The sequence below is a fragment of the Ictidomys tridecemlineatus genome, chromosome 6 (genome assembly GCF_052094955.1).
Source record: "Ictidomys tridecemlineatus isolate mIctTri1 chromosome 6, mIctTri1.hap1, whole genome shotgun sequence".
Lineage (NCBI taxonomy): Eukaryota > Metazoa > Chordata > Mammalia > Rodentia > Sciuridae > Ictidomys > Ictidomys tridecemlineatus.
Genome location: NC_135482.1, coordinates 66,787,455 through 66,809,204, shown reverse-complemented (window position 1 = coordinate 66,809,204; position 21,750 = coordinate 66,787,455). Strand labels below are relative to the sequence as shown.

Below are 21,750 nucleotides of genomic sequence, written 5' to 3'. Positions count from 1 at the left end.
CAAAAGCCACAAGGACTCTATTTTTTTTTATTTAATCTGTAACTGTTAGCTAACTCCAACAAGATTTTATTCAAGATATCAAGAAGCACTTGATTAGATTAACTTACCACATCAAGTTTTGCCCATGCCTCATAATCATAAGATTTTATCCTATTTTTTGTGTTTTCCTCCTTGGTTTTTTTAGAAGACTCTTTAGCTTTGCCTTTCTTCTTTTTCCTAAAATTCCCATTTCGAATAGGAGGTAAATTCTAGGGAGAAAAATAAGTTTTAAACACAGCTAGCAATATATAAAATTCTCATTAAATGATATTTTCATGTAAGAAGTAATTTTTCTATTTAATTTTCAAGTGCTTCAATATACCAATTTACCATCTTTACTTATAATGACAATTATGCTTGAAAAGTTTAATTCATCCTATGATGAATGTTGAACATTGTTCAGTCACAAAGTATTATTAAAGTATTATTACCTGAATATCCTAATTATACCTTAATTTATAATCCTAGATTCAGACTTCAAAAACTGTCTGATCTCCAGGCTTAGGACATTAAATGAGCAGTCATTCAAAGGCAAACTGAAGTCTTTCCACCTCATTATATGCAATATTAAAAAAACCTAATATATTTAAATACGTTGTCTTAAGAAAACTAGGTAATATCTGCATTTTTATGCCAATAATGTATACTAATATGTCATTAAGTAGGTAACCTATATGTCATTTTCATATGTGTACACACCTATCCCTACATATTTTATGATGCTATTTCTTTAAGCATTATCACATGGTCATCCTTTCAGTCACTATTCACTAAGATTTAAAATATTATAGTAATACAATTACAAATACTTTTTAAAAAACACAGAATTTCTCAAAGAAAATGTTAATAATGAAGCAAATCACTTCAATTTCAGTATTTTCACAAAACCACTTTTTAAAAGCCATGCTTTATTTGAAAAATAAAGTTTTAGCAGATACCAAATTAGGAATTCTTACTTTACCTCTTCAAGAATACCACTCTGTCTTCTTAGTTCCATATCCTTTTGTTTAATGTCTTTTTCCCAGTTTTCTAAATCCCTCATAAAGTCTTGTAATTCTTCTGCATTTTGTTTCACTTGCAGTTGTAATTCAATTGCTTTATTGGAAGTCATTATGGCCTGTAGAGCTTTGAACAACCAACTTCTGAGAAGAATTAAATAATACATTATGACAGTTGCACCTCAACTTACAATAGGATGATATCCCCACACCCATTATGAATTGAAAATACTGTTAAATCAAATGTACTTCACCCTCTAAATTCCAAGTTTTCAATTTTGCAAATATTTCTAGGAAACTGACACAAGTATATTAAAATAAGTTGGAAATCATAATCAGACGAGCTTAGATGTCCTTTGTATGTTTTTATGTATATTTTTTTCAAACTCTAATCATTCCCCTATTTTCTCTGAAAAAATAGAATTTCACAAAAATTGTTGCTCAATTTAACTTTTTTTTTTTAATATTTATTTTTTAATTATCGGCAGACACAACATCTTTGATTGTATGTGGTGCTGAGGATCGAACCCAGGCCACACGCGTGCCAGGCAAGCGCGCTACCGCTTGAGCCACCTCCCCAGCCCCTAACTTTTTTTTTTTTAAATAGTTATTCCACATCTGCAATGGTGGAACTTCATAGGTTAATAAACCTAACCTACCAAAGTAGCTTAGCAACACAGTACATTAATAAGTATCAATTCTTTACCCTCCTGGTGATTGTTTACTCTCCTGGTTGTTCACTGATCTGATAACATGGCTGAGTGGAAGTTACAGCTCACTGTCACCACCCAGTATCACCATATTGTACCACATATGCCAAAACCATTAAAAAAAAATTCAAACTATGCATATTCCTTCATTTACATTATAAAGTTAAGAAATCCTAAGTCAAACCATCATAAATAGGGGACTCTATTTCGTTTATTCTTCTAAAACCTGACTAGTTCATGATTATCCACTATTTCATAAATGACCAACATACAAGGACAGAAAACAGTCTAAAGAGATGTTGAATAAAATATCAGTATAACATTTTTAAATAATGTATCAACTGTTTCATAAATAAACAGAGAAGTTTGGTCATCCTTAAACAATGAAAGGTGATGGGGGTGGGGGGAATCACTGAAATTAGCAAGTAGCCCATGGTAGCATACTGGCTACTGATCTCCAGGTTCTAATTATATCTCAATTATTTCCTTTACACCTTTTTCTTCCAACATTTACTGCACTTCTACTATGTGACAAATCCCACATGGAGATTTAAGGATGTAAAATCAAGCACAAAATGGTGTCTTTGTCTAGTGAAGGGGGAAAAAAAATCAAAGTACTAAGTAACAAAGTACTATGTTAGACAGGGATTCTCAACCATGGGACTAGAAAATTCATTGTCATGAGGGTGCTGTTCATCATAAAAAGGCTGGCACATCCCTGCCCTCTGGATTGTTTCCAGACACTGCCAAAGGCCCACAGGAGGCAAAAATAACCTCTATGGTGAACCATGTACAGATGTTATGGATGGTTAAAAATCAGATGGTAAGCTGAAGCTGGGCACCATGGCACATGCCTATAATCCCAGCGGTATGGAAAGTTAAGGCAGGATTGCATGTTCAAAGGTAGCCCCAGAAACTCAGTAAGGCCCTAAGCAACAGAGAAAGACACTATCTACATAAAATATGTAAAGAAAAAGGGATGGGGATGTGGCACAGTGGTTAAGAACCTCTTGGTTTCAAACCCTGATACCAAAATACACACACACACACACACACACACACACACACACACACACAGATGGTAGGCTGAAAAAGTCAAGACAGGAGTCTTGTCCAGAGGCTTTAAAACTTTATCTGTTTCATAAAGGGCCAGTCAAGCAGCTAACAGGGAGGAATAGGATGGCAGAGTAAGGAACTATGAGGGACAAGGAAGGTTAAAGAGGTAAATATAGAAAAGATCTTGAAATGCTAGGCCATGAGATCGCACCTATATTCTGAAAGCCCCATGAAGGTACTAAGATGGTAAAACAAAAAAGAATTGATGACTGGTTAGATTGGAAAACTGGGGAGGAAAGAAGATTCAAATGTCCTAGATTTCTGGCTTGAGTTAGAAAACACATTTTTTTTTTTTTAAGTTCTAGATGGACACAATATATTCATTTATTTATTTATATGTGGTACTAAGAATTGAACCCTGTGCCTCACATGTGTGAGGTAAGCACTTTACCACTGAGCTACAGCCTGTGTTAGACCAGGACACAAAGAAAAGACCACCAACTCCAACTGAAATCAAATTAAAGAAAGCTTATAATTTCAACTGGCCGGGCTGCCTCTCCTGAAAATCATGGGAACAGAAGATAGCCCCACAGCTCTCTAGGAGTACAGCTTTATAGCACAGAAAGTTACACAAAGGGGGGTTTGAGAACTTACAGATAACAAAATTTTGACAAACATAGCACAAAGGCTAGTTAATATTTTAGTTGGCACCAACATCAGAATTTATGAGGGTCATTAGAGCTTCAGAGAAGGCCGAGTTGAAGGCACAGGCAGGCATTCCAAGCAAGTTTAGAAATCACAATAATTTATAGTAAAGCTGAAATTAGCTTTTCATGCCTTTGTGGGGAGATCGCTCCCAATCTTAAGAGGGAATTAGGCTGGGTTTTTCATCAGACCAGAATACACAATTTTTAAAAAAGAAAAGGGATTTCAGAGTTGGAGGGCCAATGGCCCCCAAGATTATTTCAGTTTGAGATATGCTAATTTTGAGTGCTCAAAGGATATCAAAAGAAAATACACAGTAGATATGAGCCAGGCGAGGTGGCACACGCCTGTAATCCCAGTGGCACAGGAAGCTGAGACAGGAGGATCATTAATTCAAAGGCAGTTTCAGCAACTTAGGCACTAATCTTGTCTCTAAATAAAATACAAAATAGGGCTGGGGTGTGGCTCAGTGGTTGAGTACCCCTGAGTTTAATCACTGGTATTAAAGAAAGAAAGAAAGAAAAATCCAGTAGATAGCAATAAAGCACTAGGGATAAATATGGATGTCACCAGCACAAAGGTGAAAACTAGAATTATAGATTTGAACACATTTAGCCACTGTGACAACCAAGAGATTGGGAGGAGACTGTTCCCTAAGGAACAGAGAAAGAGGTGACAACATAGGAAAACCAGGTAGAGCACCTGGAGAGCTGGGAGGAAAATAGTACCCTCACAGAAGACCAAAGAAAATAAGCTCAAGAAAATGGAAGAGATTAGCAGTGCCCAATGTACAAAAGGCATACAGAAAAAAAGAGAGTACATTACAGTTAGTTGTATAAAATTGCTGAGAATTTTAATGGGATTTTTAAAGGGTGGAAATGAGTTAAATAAATGATTATTGGGGCTAGAGTAAATTTGCCTTTAATGAAGAACTGCTCTCAAGTACCATCCGGGCACTGGAAGTACAAGGAACAAGAACACAAAAGAGAGAGGATGACTGATAGGGAAAGTCTTCCAAAAGGTGGAGGGAGAGTCAAAACTTAAGGGGCAGAAGAAGGAACTAAGGTTGGAGAAAGAAAAAGGGATTGGAAAGGAATTTAGAACACTTAAAAAATATTTCACTTTATAGGGAAAGAGGAAGAGTTACAGATTCAGATGGGTCTTCTGACCCTAGCCTCAACAACTAAACTAAGCCTAAACTTTCAAGTAGTGTCCATGTTTGGTTATACAGGTGCACCTCACTCAAAAGCAAACTAGTACAATATTTTGCTAGGGACTCAGCAAGCCCCTGAGGGGAGGCCCATCCGCCCTTGCTGCTCCCGCAGGCACAACTGCTCATACCAAACCTGCGGCGGAGCTGGGTTCCAGCAGGCAACCAGAAACTTCCAGCGCTCCGGGTATCACTTTCACACCTGGTAACTGGGCGAACCCTGCCAAAAGAGGTCAGGCCCCTCCGTGGTCTTGTCGGGAGGATGACCCTGACATTCCGACCCCTGCAAATCTCCCAATGCCGGGGCGGGGCTGGGCAGGACCCCCGCAGCAAAACGGAACGCCCATCCCGGGTCGCGCGCAAGGAGCCCCTCCCGGGAACGCGCTCCCAGGGACGCCGCTACCCCGGACACCGCCGCGCCGCCCCTACACCGCGCGGCGGTCGCCCGCTTCGCCTCGCCCAGACCCACAGCGCGCCCCTCCTCGCGCTAGGAGATTCCAGAGGGTCCCGCGGTGACAGCAGTGCCCGCTCACCTGCCAGGCCGTCCTCACCTAACAGCAGCCGCTCAGACGCGCCGCCACTCGCGCCGCCCCGCCTCCCTGGACCTTCCCACAAGGCCCCGCGGGCCCTCGCCCCGCCCCTGGGGCCTGGCCGGAGCGTGCGCAGAAGTCAGGTCCGCGACCTGACGCCAGGGGGCAGACCGGTTGGGGATTGATGGTACGTAAAAGTGAAGTCTGGCCTTTTGCGTCCTTCCAGTGTGACTGAACTAAACACGAGAGAATCTCCAAACTGCAGAGTCATCCTGACCTAATCCAATCCCAAAACAATAAAGCCTTAAACATTTCCTTGGACCTCCCTCAATTGTAGCCCTGGTATTTGCCTTGCTTTTGTCTAACGTTATGTCATGACAATCGTGAGAAAGTTACTGTCTCTATACCGTGAACGGACCGACGTAAACTGGTAACCCTAGCAGCATCCTGGGGTTTGCGTTTTCCTCTAAGCTGTGTGTCAGCATCCTCTGTGATGTGTGTCAGTATTAAGGTCTGTCTTTATGCTCTGGCTAAGAAGAAATATGAAGCTTTTAACACTTTTCGCTTCTGCTTCCTTTGTGAATAAAGCCATTTTTCACTGCCATGCTAACTCTAGAGTTGTAAAATAAATCAAAAATAATTTTTGGAAGTCCACACAAACAAGCCAGTGCCCCGGCGTCTGTGATCCCAGCTACTTGGGAGGCTGAGGCAGGACGATTGCAAATTGGAGACCAGCCTGGGGAAAATTAGTGAAACCCTGCTTCAAAATAGGAAAAGTTGAGGATGAAGCCCAGGTAGAACGCTTGCCTAAGGTGTTCCAGACCCTAGATTCAACGCCTACTATGGAGGGAAAGGGCAGGATTAGAAGGCCACAAAAAAGTCACAATCAAAACAAACTTTCAAATTGAATCAGCTCTCTGATCTCAAACATTATCCCCAAGATTCAGATCAGTGATTCTCAAGCTTTATTAAACATTGTAATCACTTAGGGACCGACAGATGGATGGATGGATGGGTGGATGAATACATAGATAGACCAACCCACCAACATATATAGATATCCCCCCCCCACCTCTCTCTCTCTCACACACACACACACCACAATACATTGATGAATTCTATCCCAGAGGTTTTGATTTAATTAGTCTGGAATGTACCCTTAGCATCACAGATTTTTAAAGCATGGCATATTGCTGTGCCATTTAGGCTAGGAAACATTAACCCAGGACCTGGTCAATAAAAAAACCTCCTTAGGGTCCTCCCTCACAAGGTCACCTGTTTCATGTTGTTTAATTGTTGGATATCTTTGTATTTAAAAGTTTTAGTAGTCAGATCATTAAATGAATTACCAAAATATTTACTAATGGAATGATTTTGTTGTGTTTGGAGATAGATAAGTAACAAAACGATATATACTATTAACAGATCATACTGTATTTTAAAACTAGAAATAAGTCAGTTTAAAGCAGATATAGATTTATTAATGTTCTTAACAAAGCAATTACCTTCTCTTTGTTAATCCTTGCAAAGTTGATTGAGAAGAGAGAAAAGAGGACCAACTACCTGTTTTAGTAAAACTTCATGGGACTCTTAGGTGATGAAACCTCTCTTTTTCTTCTTCTCTCTTTCTTTTCACATACTATTAAAAGGGAGAAAAGTTAACTAAATGGTTTTGATGCAAAATAGCCATCATTACCAACTTCTGAGGCTCCCAAAGTGGGGAGGTTGTCTATAATGGCAGCCTTCTCCCCTGTGAATTCAGACATGGGCCTTCTTTTATTTATTTATTTTTACCAAGAATAAACCCCAGTCCTCTCAAATGAAGTTACTGTTAATAACTGAACAGCCACTTTCAAAGAGACAGTCTCTTTATGAGATTTACATGTTGAAATCAAATCATCAGTGGAAATAAACATAAATGTTGATTATTGCAAGAGTAAAATGCCGCAATTAATGATGGTGAATTGTTAATTTTATGCCAAAAATAATTATTAAACTCTTTCAAATAGTTTACTATGGGAAGGTTCTGATAGGTAATATAAATCTTCAGAAGAGGGTATTAGCTAAGTAACTTTAGGAAGAAAATTTATGCACCTTGACACTTCCTATTACAGAAATAGTATATATAGTTTTGGGGTTTTTTTGTTTTTTGTTTTTGCATATGACAGAAGACCAAAATAAAGGTGGTTTAAACATAACAGAAGATTATTTCTGTCTTATATAAGACTGAATATAAGCAGTGCAGGACTGGTATGATAATCCAGTGTTAGGCCCAGGCTCCTAATACCTTCCTGCTCTACCATCTTCAGTTATGATACAATATGGCTGCTCAAGCTCCAGCAATCTTATCTGAAATCAAGTCAGCAGGAAAAGGACAAGAACAAGAAAATTGTGTTTCCTGTTCTTTAAGATATGCCTCCTCTTACATGCCATTGACCAGGACTTAGGCACATGGCCCCTCCTGGCTACAAGAGAAGCTGAGTTTTTATTCTTGGAAGTCATGTGCTCTTGTAAAAACTGGGAATTCCACGAAGAAGGAAGAAAAGGAGGAGATCAGGTATTGAGGGGCAACCAGCAGCCTCTGTCACAAGCCTTAATAAGTATTCTTTAAAAGAATAATGAATGAAGCCAGGAGTGATGGTTCATACCTGTAATCCCAGCTACTCGCTAGGCAGGAGGATAGCAAGCTCAAGACAAGCTTCAGCAACTTAGTGAGATTCTGTCTCAAAATAAAAATAAAAAGAGCTGGGTATGTAGCTCAGTAATAGAGTGCCCCTGAGCTCAATACACAGTACCACAAATAAAAAGTAATAAAGAATGAATAAGTAGATTCTGCTAGAAATCCAGCTTACTACAGCATGAGGAAAAGGTTGGATTTTGAAATCCTAATTTGCTACTTAATAAGAAAGTGACTTAATCTGAATCTCAAATGTCTAAGTAAAATTACAATGGTAAAGATAAAAATACCTACCAAATGTACACAAAATGTACATTAATGGACTATTTAGCACAACTTGGGACATGGTAAGAGATTAACAAATGTTAGTTTCTACCTCTCTGTCTTGCAAAGCTAAGGTCCAGACCCTGGGGTACAGTACTCTCTCCTACATTTTTGTTTCTCTGCCTCCTATTTATCTATCTGGAAGACCCCTGAAGAGGTCAGTAAGGAGTAACAAGTACTGACATTGGTAGATGAAGATTAAGACTAATCACAGGGAAGAGGAATTGCCTCTCCTAGTAAAAAAAATGAAATCTGTATAATAAGTGAGACAAGTAAGAATGATGAGCTGAGTGTGATGGTACTGAAGCAGGAGGATCACTTGAGCCCACAAGTTCAAGACCTGCCTGGACAACACAGGGAAACTCAGTCTCAAAAAACAAAACCACAACAACATAAAGAATGATGAAAAGAATAGCCGGCACATTATTTTACATTCCTTACCTTACAACAGTGGTACTATTATCCCAATATTACTGATAAGGATACTGATTGAATAAGAAAGTTACCCATGTAACCAGCAAGTAACTGACTAGATCAGAGGTTGCACCTAGACTCTGTACTCCTGACCCCTTGTCCTGTCCACTGGACTGTGAACACCACAGGATAAGATAGAACAAGTTCCTGTTTGATTTGTCTGAGCTCTCAAATTTGCTATAGGTTCCCTTCTTGGCTGGTTTCTTCCTAGAATTGTGTCCTAAATAATCCGACAACAGGTGAGAATTCTTTTTACTATCTCTCAGTTTGGTCAACCTTGGCAGTCACAGAAGCTGCATCCAGGATGTCCTTCTGTTCCCTGTATCTGTGATAGAGGGGGCTGGTTACTGGTACTGGAGCCAATAGTCGCCCACCACTCACCTCCCCGTTGTCTGCTTGTGATGCTCTTTCCATGTTTCACATTGCACCTGGAAGATTTCTCTCCCTCTCTTAGTTAGAGGGACTTGGTGAGCCTTCAAGCACTTCACCCAGATACCACTTTCCCCTGCAAGGACTTGAAAGGAGGAGTATCATTCCCAGCCCTGCTCCAGGGAAAATGCAGGGAGACCAACAATCAAGGGATCCATAAACAAAGAAGAGACACATTTCTGTTTTTTGTTTTGTTTTGTTTTTAATAACTTTAACTGGAGACCTGACCTCTCTAAGTCAGGGAGCAGGACTGACTCTGTGGAGCCCCATCTGACTCCAAGCAGGCCCAGGGGAGAAAAGCACCACTGTGGTGGAGATAGGGAGCAGTCTCCCTGGTCTCCCATCTAGAGTGATTCAAAATATTGCAGCTGGCTAAGCCTTAATCGAGAATAAGTTATAGTTGCCTTTCTTTTTCTGATGCTAAATCTTCCTCCTCTTATGGAAATTCTATTAAAAAAACTATTTGGGATCAAAACATAAGAGTGCAGATGCACTAAACATCTATAATCAGGAAGCTTCTGGAAACAGATACTGAGTTGACCACAAAACACTCAGGCCTGGGGAAGCAACCAACCATTACCCTGCTCTGTTCAATGACAGAGTTCTCCCAGACTCTGTTCCAAAAGGATCTTACTGTACAAAAGACCAAAGGCCCTCTGGTTGGTTTCTGTGGCCTGACTTCTTTGAGGCCCCTGACACAGAGCCAAACTGTGTCAGTTTGCAGAGTTTCTACAGTTTGCAGAGCTGTAAACAATAACAGCCATTATAGTAATCTTATATTTCTATTAGCAGTTCTTCCTAAGAACATTTGAAAACATCTCAGTAAATGTATTATCAGGTTTGTCCTCTCGCCAACCCCAAAAACAGGAAAAGGGGTAGACCTCTTCCCATTGTGTTAGAGGGAAGCAGGAGGCACTGTGAGGCCAGAGGACTTGCTCACAGTTCCACCATGCATCAGAGCAAGGAAACATCAAGGCCCTCCACCTCCTCCACCTGGACTTTGTTTCTTAGTCGATATTGTTAAAATACTGGATGACAAATGTTTGACTGCTTCTCTGCATTTTCTAATTTGTTTCTTTCCTCCTATATAGGCATTTTTGGTTTTGGGGTTCTGTTTCACTGATGTGGGATTTCCTCCCAGCCTCCTACCTCCCTTTTCCAGTCCAGAATAGATAGCACCTCAGTCCTGCAAGAGCCCTCCCTGCCCTCATGGCCCTTTCTGGCTCAAAGTTCTGTCCTAATGGGTGGAAGACACCACGTAGGCCGTGGCAATGTACTTCTTGCCATTTCCATAGGTAGTCTTGTCCCAGGGATAGGTCTGGATAGCCAAGGGATATCCACCCAGGCTTAACTGGCACCTGTGGGGAAAGATCATGAAATCAGAGGAGCTCACCACTCCACCCTGCCTCCTTCCCCCAGGCTGCAAGGATCCAGCCCCCCCAAAAAGGGGGGGGGGGCTCTGACCTTTATGACAGAGCTGCCACAGATTTCTGCAGCCACTGAATATCTGGACCTTATTTTCTGTCTTCGGAAAGAGGAGTTTTCCCTATCCTTCCCAGAGCAATATTTTAAAATCCCAGATTCTAGAACCTAAGTTCTCAGAATGAATATTTGTTTCATCTTTCAGAAGCATAGAACCCTGCCAGGTGGTGGCGCACACCTATAATTCCAGTGACTCGTGAGGTTGAGGCAAGAAGATTGCAAGTTGAGGCCAGTCTCAGCAACTTACAAGACCTTGTCTCAAAATAAAATGTAAAAAGAGGATGTGGTGGGTGGCTCAGTAGTAGAGCACTCCTTGATTCAAACCCAGTACTAAAAAAAAAAAAAAAAAAAAAAAAATTTAAAAACTTAAAAGAAAAATTTAAATAGTAGAACTCAAAGTCTCCAACTGATACAGAACAGGAAGGCCAGTTGTTACCAACTGTTCTGTTTCCCTCAAACAGCCTCAAGAACAAAAATAGAGGCTTAGAGTCCCCAAGACAACCTATTTCTAACTTCTTTGAATAGTAAGATCCTGCATAAAAATTCACTTGAGGGGAAAGAAGGGAGATGGTTCTACAGCTAAAATGAAGTTTGGCAGCCTCCAATCTAATCTAACCACTGCTCGAGGGATAAAATGGAGGCACAGCACAATGATCTATCCAAGCCCTCTCAGCCCCTGAGTGGCAGACTCCAGATCTCTGACTACAGCCGGAGGCCTGTGCCCCCGTACTGTGGCTGGCCCAGTACTTACACTTTGCCTGGCCGGGCAATGAAGCACAAGGAGTAGAGTGCAAACTCAAACTCAGGGCTGCTGCCAATGAAAGCTGAGCCCACTTCCTTATAGTAGCCATCCCAGTTAAACTGCATCGCTAACACGTCAGGGTAGGAATCCCACTGCAAAGAGAAGGGCAGGAAAGGGGGTTTGGTGAAGGCCACAGAGTAGCATTAGAGAGGTGCCAAATGCCAACAGTTGGCCAGTAGTTGTTGAAGGTCCATGAGGAGCCTTCAGGGAGACTGGCTTCCTTAAGTAGAAGTACCTGAGCCCCACTCAGATCCTCTGTTGACAGTGCCAAGGAAGTCAGAGTCAGCAGCCATAAGACCCAGACCAGAATGCCAGGGATGCAATTGTTCCTTATTGCCCCTGTACCTGGAAGAGGATGGTTCATTGCCCCCAAATTATTTGCTGGTGCAGGACAGCAAAGGTTTCTTTTTTTGTAAATTGTATGGCGTTTAGCTCAGACTATCCAGGTTCAAACTCTCAGCCACATTTGAAGGACATATGGGGGGGGGGGGCAAGGCAGATAATTGTATGTCATTGGTTCTTCTCCCTCAATATCCTCCTCTGACCTCAACCTCCCACCCAGATATGGTGTCCTCTGCCCTCTGACCATGCAGTTCTGGAGCCTTCCCTGGAAGGGAATACCATCTCTTGGGTGGCTAAACTTGCTGTCCAGCAAAGGAGGACACCACGTTCACAATCCCCACTGGGCTGCAGATGAGTTAGGGGGAGGAACAAGTCTGACTGTTCCAAACACAAGGATAGAAAGTGTGACCACCAACAGGGCTTTTCCAGCACAGGTACTCACAGGTCCATCATAGTTATGGCTGTAATAGTCAACCAGGCCCTCCTTCTCCTGCAGGTAGAAGCGGATCCAGTTATGGAAGCCAGTGACCTTGCCCTTTTTGATTTCACCTATAAAACAGAGCACAAGGTAAGTGGTCTGGGCTTCTGGAACCATCCTGTCCCTTTAGTCTCTTTTCTCTCACCCCACACCAAGGCTGCCTCCTTCTCCGGGATCTGAATGTTCACCAGCTCAGTCCCTTACCTCACTCCCCAAAGTCCCTCATATCCCTGTCCTCTCCTCTCGGTTCAGCCAGAATGATTCTTCCCCCTCGCTGATACTAGAGACCACTCTGGAATATTCTTCTCAGCTGTTTCTCCAGGAGCAAGCCTGGCCTGGTGGGAGCCTTATGGGACAGGGCAGTGGGGAACAGACTGTGAACCTCGCAGGAAGCAGCTGACCAAGCTCTGGAAGCAAAGGACTGCTCAGAGGCTAACTACCTTGCCCGCAAACACTTGTTCATTCCAGATGTACCCCCTTGAGAGCTCCAGTATCTGGTCTTCTCTCCCTCTTAGGTACTCGAGAGAGACTATCCCTCAAAATGGCTTCTCAGACTCGTCCCTCTTGGCCTGATAGTAGACATGTCCCTCCCTGCCAGCCAACTTGGCTGTCTATTCTTCAGGGTCAGGGCTGCCCTGCTCCTGAGTGAAGTCATTCCTTTTCACCCCTTCCACTCTTCCTTTCTAAGCAGGGTGCCCCACCTGAGAAGACATGTTCAAAGCCACTGGAGTCCGCCTCTTCATTGCCTCTTGAATAGAGCCCAAACCACATATTCTTCAAGTCGTCAACGAATTCTTGTTCTGAGCCATAGCGGTCTGCAGAGAGGAATACAGAGGATGTTGGAGAGGGGAAGAGAGGTCGGGTCCTGGGAAACAGAAAAGGGCCACCTGCTTCAGGACATCAAGAGAGACATGGGGGCGCTGGGGTTGTGGCTTGGCAGTAGAGTGCTTGCCTAGCATGTGTGAAGCACTGGGTTCAATCCTCAGCACCACATAAAAATAAATAAAATAAAGGTATTGTGTCCATCTAGTCCATCTACAACTAAAAATTTTTTTTTAAAAAAAGAGGAGAGACATGGGTTCAATCAATCAACAAATGTGTTCGACTGCCCATTTAGCAATGATAAGCAGGACACCCACTGTGTGCTAGGCCCAGACCTAAAGGCTGAGGTTTCAGCAGAGAAAAATGAGGACAGGGTCTCTATCTTTAGAGTTTACATTACAGAGAGGGAGATAAATAAACAAACATGGAAACACTAAAGAAATCATGTGCCCTGTAAGGCGTGAGCGTGGCGAGGAGAGGGCTGCGGCCGAGAGATCTCCGGTTTTCATCGTGTAGACACCTCTGCTGTAAAGATGGTCAATGTACCTAAAACTCGAAGGACTTTCTGTAAAAAGTGGAGCAAGCATCAGCCTCACAAAGTGACCCAGTATAAGAAGGGCAAGGATTCTTTTATGCCCAAGGAAAGAGGCGCTATGATCGGAAGCAGAGTGGCTATGGTGGGCAGACAAAGCCAATTTTCCACAAGAAGGCTAAAACCACGAAGAAGATTGTGCTAAGACTTGAATGCGTTGAACCAAACTGCAGATCCAAGAGGATGCTGGCCATCAAGAGATGCAAGCATTTCGAACTGGGAGGAGACAAGAAGAGAAAGGGCCAAGTGATCCAGTTTTAAACTTTTTGATTTTTTTTTTCCCATTTAATTTTGATGCAAAAATACTGAAAGTAGAAAAATTACCTATAGGGAAATAAATGACAATTATATAATCATACCTAAAAAAAAAAAAAAGAAATCATGTGATTTCAGGCAAGTGCTAAGAAGACACTAAAGTAGCCTATGATGACTAGCTAGATGGAGTGCTGTTTTGAAGTGTCCCCCCCCAAAAAAAAAATATGTTAGGAATACCCACTGTGACATGATTAAGAGGTAGGATCTTAAAATTCTGCTCCATTTGTATACAATGAATTGAAGAGCTTTCTACTGTCACGTAAAACTGATTAGAACTAATAAATTTAAAATAAAAAAGAGGTGGGATCTTTAAGAGGTGATTATGCCAGGAGGGTTCTATCCTCATGAATGGATTAATGTCATTTTCACAGAAGGGGTTTTCTTATCGAATGGATGGTTTCCTTAAAAAAAAAAAAAAACAAGTTTGGCCTTCTTTTGCCTTTTTCTCACTTTCTTTGTCTCTGCCTTCTGCCATGGGGTGACGCAGCAAGAAGGCCATCATTAGATACAGTCCTGGGATCTTGGACTTCCCAGCCTCCAGAACCACAAGTCAATAAATTTCTGTTCATTTTAAATTGCCCAGTCTGTGGTATTCTGTTCTAGCAGCATAAAACATACTAAGACAGAGGACTTCTGAAAAGGAAGACCAGAAAAACCTTTTTGAGAAAGTAGCACTAATCAAGAGACCTGAAGGTTAAGGAGTTCACCACACAAACATCTGGGAAAAAGAAAAGGGAACTGTAAGTGCCAAGGCTCCAGGTGGAGAGAGTTTATGTTCAAAGAACTGAAAGAAGTTCACTGTGGCTGGAGCAAAGTAATCAGGAGGAGAGGGGGCCTGAGAGGTAGGCAGGGACCAGATCCTGTAAGTCATGGCGAGAAGGCCAGATCCCAATCAAATAGTAATAATAACAAAAATATCTTAGATTGATTGAGGACTTTATGTGTGCCCAGCACCATTTTAAAGGGCTTCGTATAATAATATTGAATCCTCAAGCCAGGTGCATTGGTGCATGCCTGTAATCCCAGTGGCTCAGGTGGCTGAGGCAGGAGAATCATGAGTTCAAAGCCAGCCTCAGCAACTTAGCAAGGCCTTAAGTAATTCATTGAGGCCCTGTCTCTAAATAAAATATTACAAAAGGCTGGGGATGTGGCTCAATGGTTAAATGCCCCTGGGTTCAATCCCTGGTACCAAAATAATAATAATAATTATTATTATTATTATTATTATTATCCCTCACATTGAATCTTCACATTAGTACTAGCCTCATGTTAATAAGAAAGGTACCAATTATTTCCAATTTAGAGAAGTGTAAACTGAAGCAGACATAGGTTATGAAACCAAGGCCAGATGGCATAACTCATAAGAAGTAGACACAGCACTCAAACCTACACAGCCTAGCTCCACAGACCTATCTCTAAACAACTCTACAGCTTTGGGCAGTAGAGAGACACTGAGGTGTTATGGTTTGAAGATGAGATGTACCCCAAAAGCTCCTGTGTTAATGCAGGAATATTCAGCAGTGAACTGATTAGATGAGGATATCTGGCACCTAATTGGCCCATTCTAGTTTGAGTAGATTGACTGGGTGGTAGCTCTAAGCATGTGGGATATGGCTGAAGGAGGTGGGTCACTGAGGTCATACCCTGGAAGGGTGCATCTTCTCTGTGGCCCCTTTCCCTCATCCCTTTCTCTCTGCTCTCTAGCTGCCAGCAGTGGAGCAGTGCTCCTCCGCCTCTCCCTTCCACCATGGTCTTCTGGACATAGAGCAATGGACTTACCCACCGAGGACTGAATCTCTAAAACCATGAGCCAAAATGAAGTTTTCCTCCTCTGAGTTGTTCTTGTCGGGTATTTTGGTCAGAGCAACACAAAGCTGACTAACACAGAAGGAATTCGGGCAGAGAAATTATGTGATAAGAGCTTTGCTTTTAAAAGATCATTCTGATTGCCTAAGTAGAAAGGTCAATGCAGTTTTAAGAGTGGAAGTAGAGAGGCCAATTTTGAAGCTAATGCTCTCCAGATGAGCAGTTGGAGATGGTGTACACTAAGTGGTAGTTGAGGAGAAGGTGTTATGGCTTAGATTTGAAGTGTTCCCCAAAAGTTCATGTGTGAGACAATGCAAGAAAGTTTAGAGGTAAAATGATTGGGTTATAAGAGCCTTCACCTAATCAGTGCGTTAATCAGCTTGAATGGATTAACTAGGTGGATAGTGGCTCTAGGGTGTGACTGAAGGAGGTGGGTCACTGGGGGTGTGATTTGAGGGTTTACATTTAGTGAGTGAGAGCTCTCTCTGATTCCTGATTGTCCTGTTCTGAGATGCTCTCATCCTCCACACCTTTCTGCCATGATGTGCAGCAGCAATGGCGCCAGCCATCTATGGACTGAGACCTCTGAAACTGTGAACCCCAAATAAACTCTTCCTCCCCTACATTGTTCTTGTCAGATGTTTTGTTCATAGCAGTGAAACTGCTGACTAAAACAGAAGGGATAAGAAGCAGATCTGGGATATATTTTGAAGGTGGAATTTATGGATGTTACTGATGGAGGAGATGACAGTGGAGAGCGGTGAGGGGGAAAGAATCCAATCTAACTCCTGGGTTTGGGCCTGAACAGCTAGATGGATCCTGTTGTCATTTATGAGATGGGAAAGACCCAAGGTGAAGCAGGTCAAGAGGAAGAGTGAGAACTGTGAGTTCTCTTTACGCTACATTTTGTGTAGATACCAGATAAATAGCCAAGTGAAGATGTTGAAATGGCCATTGGGAAAAAAAGGGAAAGGTGAGACCTGGAGATTTAAATCAGAGAGTCATCAAATACTGTTTATGGCCCAGAATTGTGTGTAGAGGATCCAAAAAGAGACACCAGGAATATTCTCTCCTTTCAAGGACTTAAATGCAGTTGAAAAATAAGATTGAATACATTAAAAAATAATAATAACAGAGCAGTTTCACAAGCTGAATGGTTGCCCTTACTAGCACTTACTTGGGGCCAAATTTTCCACTGGTGCTTTACAAATATTAATCCTCAGAGACATCATTTCACAGATGAGACTCAGCAAGGTAAATAACTTGCTCAGGAGTCTTAGTTCATTTTTGATTGCTCTAACTAAACACCTGAGACTCCGTAGTTTATAAAGAGTAGAGATTTAGTTTGCTCATAGTTCCGGAGTCTAGGAAGTCCAACATCTAGGTGCTTGCATCTGGTGAATATCTTCTTGTTGAATCATAATATGGTAGAAGGCATCACAGGGCAAGACAGAGCAAGTACACCAGAGAGAACTCACTTTTATAACAGAGCTACTCCTTGGACAATCCATTAATCCATTAACTGATTATTCATGAGGGCAATCCCCCAAGACCCAGTTGCTAAGCACAGCTCTCATATCCAATTACCATTAATATATAATATTAGGATTAAGTTTCCAGCATATGAAATTTGGAGGACATGTTAAAACTGTAGCACGAGAGTCATACCACTGGTCAGTATCAGATCCAGGAGAAAACCAAGTCTCTCTGGCCCTAGGTTATTCTGGGTCATAGCCTAATCTCTCAGTCTCCAAAGGGATGCTGAAAGCCAGCAAAACTGAAGCAATTGAAATCTTCATAGAGGTGGTGAGACCTGGCAAGAACCTAAAGAATAAAGAATAAAGGCTGGGCATGGTGGTGCAAACCTATAATTCCAGCAGCTTGGGAGTCTCAGGGAGGAGGATCGCAAGTTCGAGGCCAACCTCAGCAACTTAGACCCTAGGCAAATTAGCAAGAATCATCTTTAAAAATAAATAAATAAAAATAAAAAGGAGTAGAGATATGGCTCATTGGTTGAGCACCCCTGGGTTCAATCCCCAGTAGTAAAAAAAAAAAAAAAAAAAGTGGCTTTGGGACAAGGAGGGAAAGAGAAATGAGAAAAGGTGAATAATGAAGAGCCTGGCCTCATATTGGAACCAAGGTTCCTGAGCCAGCTCTGCTTCCAACTCCTTTGTGGCCTGGGTCCCATCTAGCCTGGCTGGGCCTCCATTTCTCTCACTGAAAAGCGGTCGGCTCACTCCACTCTCATGCGTTTAGCACAGAGAAAACACCAGGGGGCAGCCCAGGACTGCATCATCTCATGAAATCACTCCTGTGTCACCTAACAACAGCAGAGCTGTGGAGGCCATCCCACAGCCAGTGAGAGGAGACCTGGACAGCGCCACCCCTGAGACAAAGCCCAGCTGCCTGGAATTCGGGGAAGGAATCTGGAGGACACTGACAAACACAACCCGAGCCAAAAAGTCCTGCTGTCAAAACCTTTTTTGGTCTGACTTGAATGTATCTGTATCTGGAGACATTCCGACCAGAACTCTTCCCGGTAGGACATCCTCTCTGAACCTTTGTGGATTTTCTGTAGCTGTTCCCAAAAAAAAAAAAAAAAAAAAAAATAAGAAGAAGAAGAAGAAGAAGAAAGCCAAGCCCTTCCTAGATTTAGTGCAGAAAAGGCAAAAGAGTTGGGGACTATATCTGCCTGATCCATAAAGCGACTTGGATCCATAGAGGTGGCTGAGAAGTGCCCCCGGGGTGGGGGAGTCTCATAACCCTGCAGAGGACCCTGAGACTGAAGCAGAGGCTGAGGGATCCACAAGGCTGCTAACATTCAGTCAAAAGATGGGGTGACCCAGGTATGGAAGCACACAACTGTGATCTCATCTATTTGGGAGACTAAAGCAGGAGGATCGCAAAATTGAGTTCAGGCTTCACGACTTACCAAGATCCTGTCTCAAAATAAAGTGAAAAGGACTGGGGACGTAACTCAGTGGTAGAGCACTTGCCTAGCGTGCCCTGGGTTCAATCCCTAGCAGAGAAGGAGAAGAAGGGGAAGAAGAGGAAAAAGGAGGTGGATCTCCAAGCCAAACAGAGGATTCTGCAGCCCCTAGTAGGGTCCATCATCTCTCCATGACTCCCCTCTGGCCTTATCTCTGTCCCTCCCAGGTGTGCACTGGCCTCTGTGTGGTCCTCTGCTTCCTCACCTGCTCTCCCAGTGCCCCACTGTGCAGCCCTCAGAGGTGTCTGGCTCTCCTGCAGACAGACCCGCATCCTCAACAGTGCCTCATGGGGCCTGGGAACGGCTCACTCACTCTGGTGATGGAGAAAGCTGAAGAGCTCCTTCATGACTGCCGTCTTCATGATCTCTCTGAGGAAGACACCCTGTTCGGCCAGCTGCTGGGCATTGAAGTGCTCCCCGTGGCCCGTCGCCCGCTGGTAGTTGTTGAGCAGGTTAATGAAGGCTGCGTAGGTGGGCTTGGAGAACAGCTGCTCATTGACATAGGTGAAGAGCCTGGGGCAGGAGGAGGGACACCCACAGAGGGGCCTGAACATGCAGCAAAAACTCTTCCAGAAACTTCCAGAGAGCCCAGGGGCAGCACATGAGGATTGGAGGGGGACTTCAGGTGCTCTTGAAGGTTATGCATGAAGCCACTTTTATTCCACTCCATCTCCTAGAAGATCTTCCCTGTCCTCAACCCAACCAATTCCAGAAACCCTCCCAAATGTATACCCACAGTCCCTCAAGGAGGCTTCCTTTCCTCCTGCCTGGAGAAAAGAGGAGAAAAGAGTAGGAGCATCAAAGAAGGAAGGATTGAGGAGAGCCTCTGTGGGGACCAGGGGGACTCACGGCTCTGGGCAGCGATCCACTTGGTCTCCCGTCTCTGAAGGGGAGATGCGGTTTTGACTGTTGAGAATGATGTCTTCCTTCTGGGCCTTGTTGGTGTCTGCCTTGTAGATCTTCTCAGAGATGCTCTGAAGCTCCTCTTTGGTTATGGCATCGCTGCTGTGGGAGAAGCCCTCTGGGAGGAATTGAGGAAGGGGTGATTTCAGGACCAGAGGGAAGGCAAGACAGGCAAACGTCTGTGTGCATCCCCTCCTGAGCACCTTGGAGAAGCCTGCAGGAGGTGGTTGGAGGGCAGGGGCCTAAGGACCCTTAAAATCAACCCATGCCGTTGCCATGAATGTCCACAGAATGTCCACCCTGCCCCTTCCCTCTAGGAAGATTCTCAAACTGTGCCAGGCATCAGAATCACCCAGAAGACTTGTTAAAACAGAGTGGTGAGTTCACCCCCAAAGTTTCTATCAGTAAGTCTGGGGTGAGACCCTAGCGTTTGCGTTTCTCATAGATTCTCAGATGCTGGTGCTGCTGGTCCAGGGACCACACTTTGAAAACCACTGCGTGAGAGTCCTTGTGTAATCTGGGTCTAGGCGGAGGGAGCAGACTGACCGTGGTCGCCACACAGGCTCTCGAAATCCTTGCAGCAGTTCCCAAACTCTTGGCAGCGGTCATTGCAGTGGCAGGGGTGGTGCTTGTCGAAGGCTTCGCGGCAGCGGCCCTGGCAAGAGCTGGGCGCCGAGTACAAGCCTGAGAGCCGAGGAGAGGCGAGTCCCCATCTGACCGCTAGAGGGCGAGCCGAGCGCCCGTGCCGCCCCCTCCCTCCCCGCCGCTCCTGATCCTCCTCACTAGGTCTCCAGGGAAGGAAAACAAACAGGTCCAGTTCCTGCACACCCTTCACAGTCAGGAAGTCCTTTCTGATGCTGAACTTTATTTTCTGGCCTGTTGTTTTTATAATCTTCCCACTCTAAAAATAAAACCTCTTCCACTTCCCTCCCCAGGCCTCGGACTCTTTCCTGGTTACCCCTCCCCTTCCCTGGCAACCGGCCCCTCTCCCTCTGAGGCTGGGGAGTCCTGCCAACCTCTCTCTTCTAGCCAGGCCTGGCCCTTAGGCCTGGCAGAGCGCTCCCCACATTGCCCCTGGTGTCCCATCTTTATCCTGAAGGGTCCCATTTGGGAAGGCAGGCTCACTATTATCCGGGGCCTCTTCTTCCAGCTCCAAGAATTCCTCTGGCTCCTCCTTGGCTGCAATTAGAAAAATAAAGTTACCAGCCATCCCTAGGGACTTCCATCCCTTGCGGGGCATGGTGGGCCATTCCTGTAATCCCCATGACTTGGGAGGCTGAGGTGGGAGGCTCACAATCTCTAGGACAGTCTGGGCAACTTAAGGATACCCTCAGCAACTTAACCAGACTGTGTCTCAAAATATAAAAAAGGGACTGAGGGTGCTCAGTGGTAAAGCAACCCTGGGTTCAATCCTCAATACCTAAACATACACACACACACACACACACACACACACACACGAAGAAAAATATCTCCCTCCCCCTTTTTTCCTGGTTCTGAAGTCTCCCAGCCTCAGGGACAACCATGTGCACTGGAAGCAGATAGTAAACAAGGGCTGCAGTACAAAGGACTAGGCCCACATCAAAGAGGATGAAAACTGCATTTCCAGTGGAAGGAGTTTATTGAAAACTGTTATCAATAAAACTAAAATAAGCTGGGCACAGTGGGGTAGCCCTGACATCCCAGTGGCTTGGGAGGCTAAGGCAGGAGGATTGCAAGTTCAAAGGCAGCCTCAGCAAAAGCAAGGCTCTAAACAACTCAGTGAGACCCTGTCTCTAAATAAAATACAAAATAGGGCTGGGGATGGGGCTCAGTTCAAGTACTCCTGAGTCCAATCCCCAGTACCAAAATCAAAAAGCTGTTTGCAGGAAAAACATGTTCAGGAAAGCACTGCTGCAACCTGAGTGACCACCTCCTGTGCTCTGGGAGAGAAGGGTGTGGTGGGAGTGAGGGGGAGAGGAAGGAATGTTCCCAGGAATCTGAGCTCCTCTACCATCACACGTAGAATAGCCCACCTCCACAGCTGTCCCAAAGAAACAGCCATGGTACAGAGTGACTCAGAAGCTT

At 43.8% G+C, this 21,750-nt stretch overlaps 2 protein-coding genes and 1 pseudogene across 11 annotated transcripts in view; 1 reads left to right on the top strand and 2 right to left on the bottom strand.

Annotated features, from left to right (window-relative positions):
• Rpap3 (RNA polymerase II associated protein 3) overlaps positions 1-5,374 on the bottom strand; it is a 35,117-nt gene extending 29,743 nt beyond the window's left edge. The window contains exons 1-4 of one of the 10 annotated variants that reach the window (XM_013358387.4): positions 5,252-5,374; positions 4,850-4,938; positions 1,001-1,181; positions 108-248 (exon numbers count right to left, since the gene is read on the bottom strand). In XM_013358387.4, the coding sequence (XP_013213841.1) occupies positions 108-248; positions 1,001-1,150 (291 nt within the window). In that variant the 5' untranslated portion in view covers positions 1,151-1,181; positions 4,850-4,938; positions 5,252-5,374. The remainder of the gene's footprint in view (positions 1-107; positions 249-1,000; positions 1,182-4,849; positions 4,939-5,251) is intronic. The other 9 variants (XM_021726113.3, XM_013358388.4, XM_078014825.1 and 6 more) reach the window with 9 other exon arrangements.
• Positions 5,375-9,328: 3,954 nt separating this feature from the next.
• Positions 9,329-21,750, bottom strand: part of Endou (endonuclease, poly(U) specific) — a 28,319-nt gene continuing 15,897 nt past the window's right edge. Inside the window, exons 4-11 of the mRNA XM_078014821.1 lie at positions 20,809-20,862; positions 20,230-20,367; positions 19,630-19,801; positions 19,094-19,293; positions 12,958-13,071; positions 12,221-12,327; positions 11,386-11,528; positions 9,329-10,510 (exon numbers count right to left, since the gene is read on the bottom strand). Of these exons, the coding sequence (XP_077870947.1) occupies positions 10,390-10,510; positions 11,386-11,528; positions 12,221-12,327; positions 12,958-13,071; positions 19,094-19,293; positions 19,630-19,801; positions 20,230-20,367; positions 20,809-20,862 (1,049 nt within the window). The 3' untranslated portion in view covers positions 9,329-10,389. The remainder of the gene's footprint in view (positions 10,511-11,385; positions 11,529-12,220; positions 12,328-12,957; positions 13,072-19,093; positions 19,294-19,629; positions 19,802-20,229; positions 20,368-20,808; positions 20,863-21,750) is intronic.
• Positions 13,568-13,973, top strand: LOC101959910 (large ribosomal subunit protein eL42-like; annotated as a pseudogene).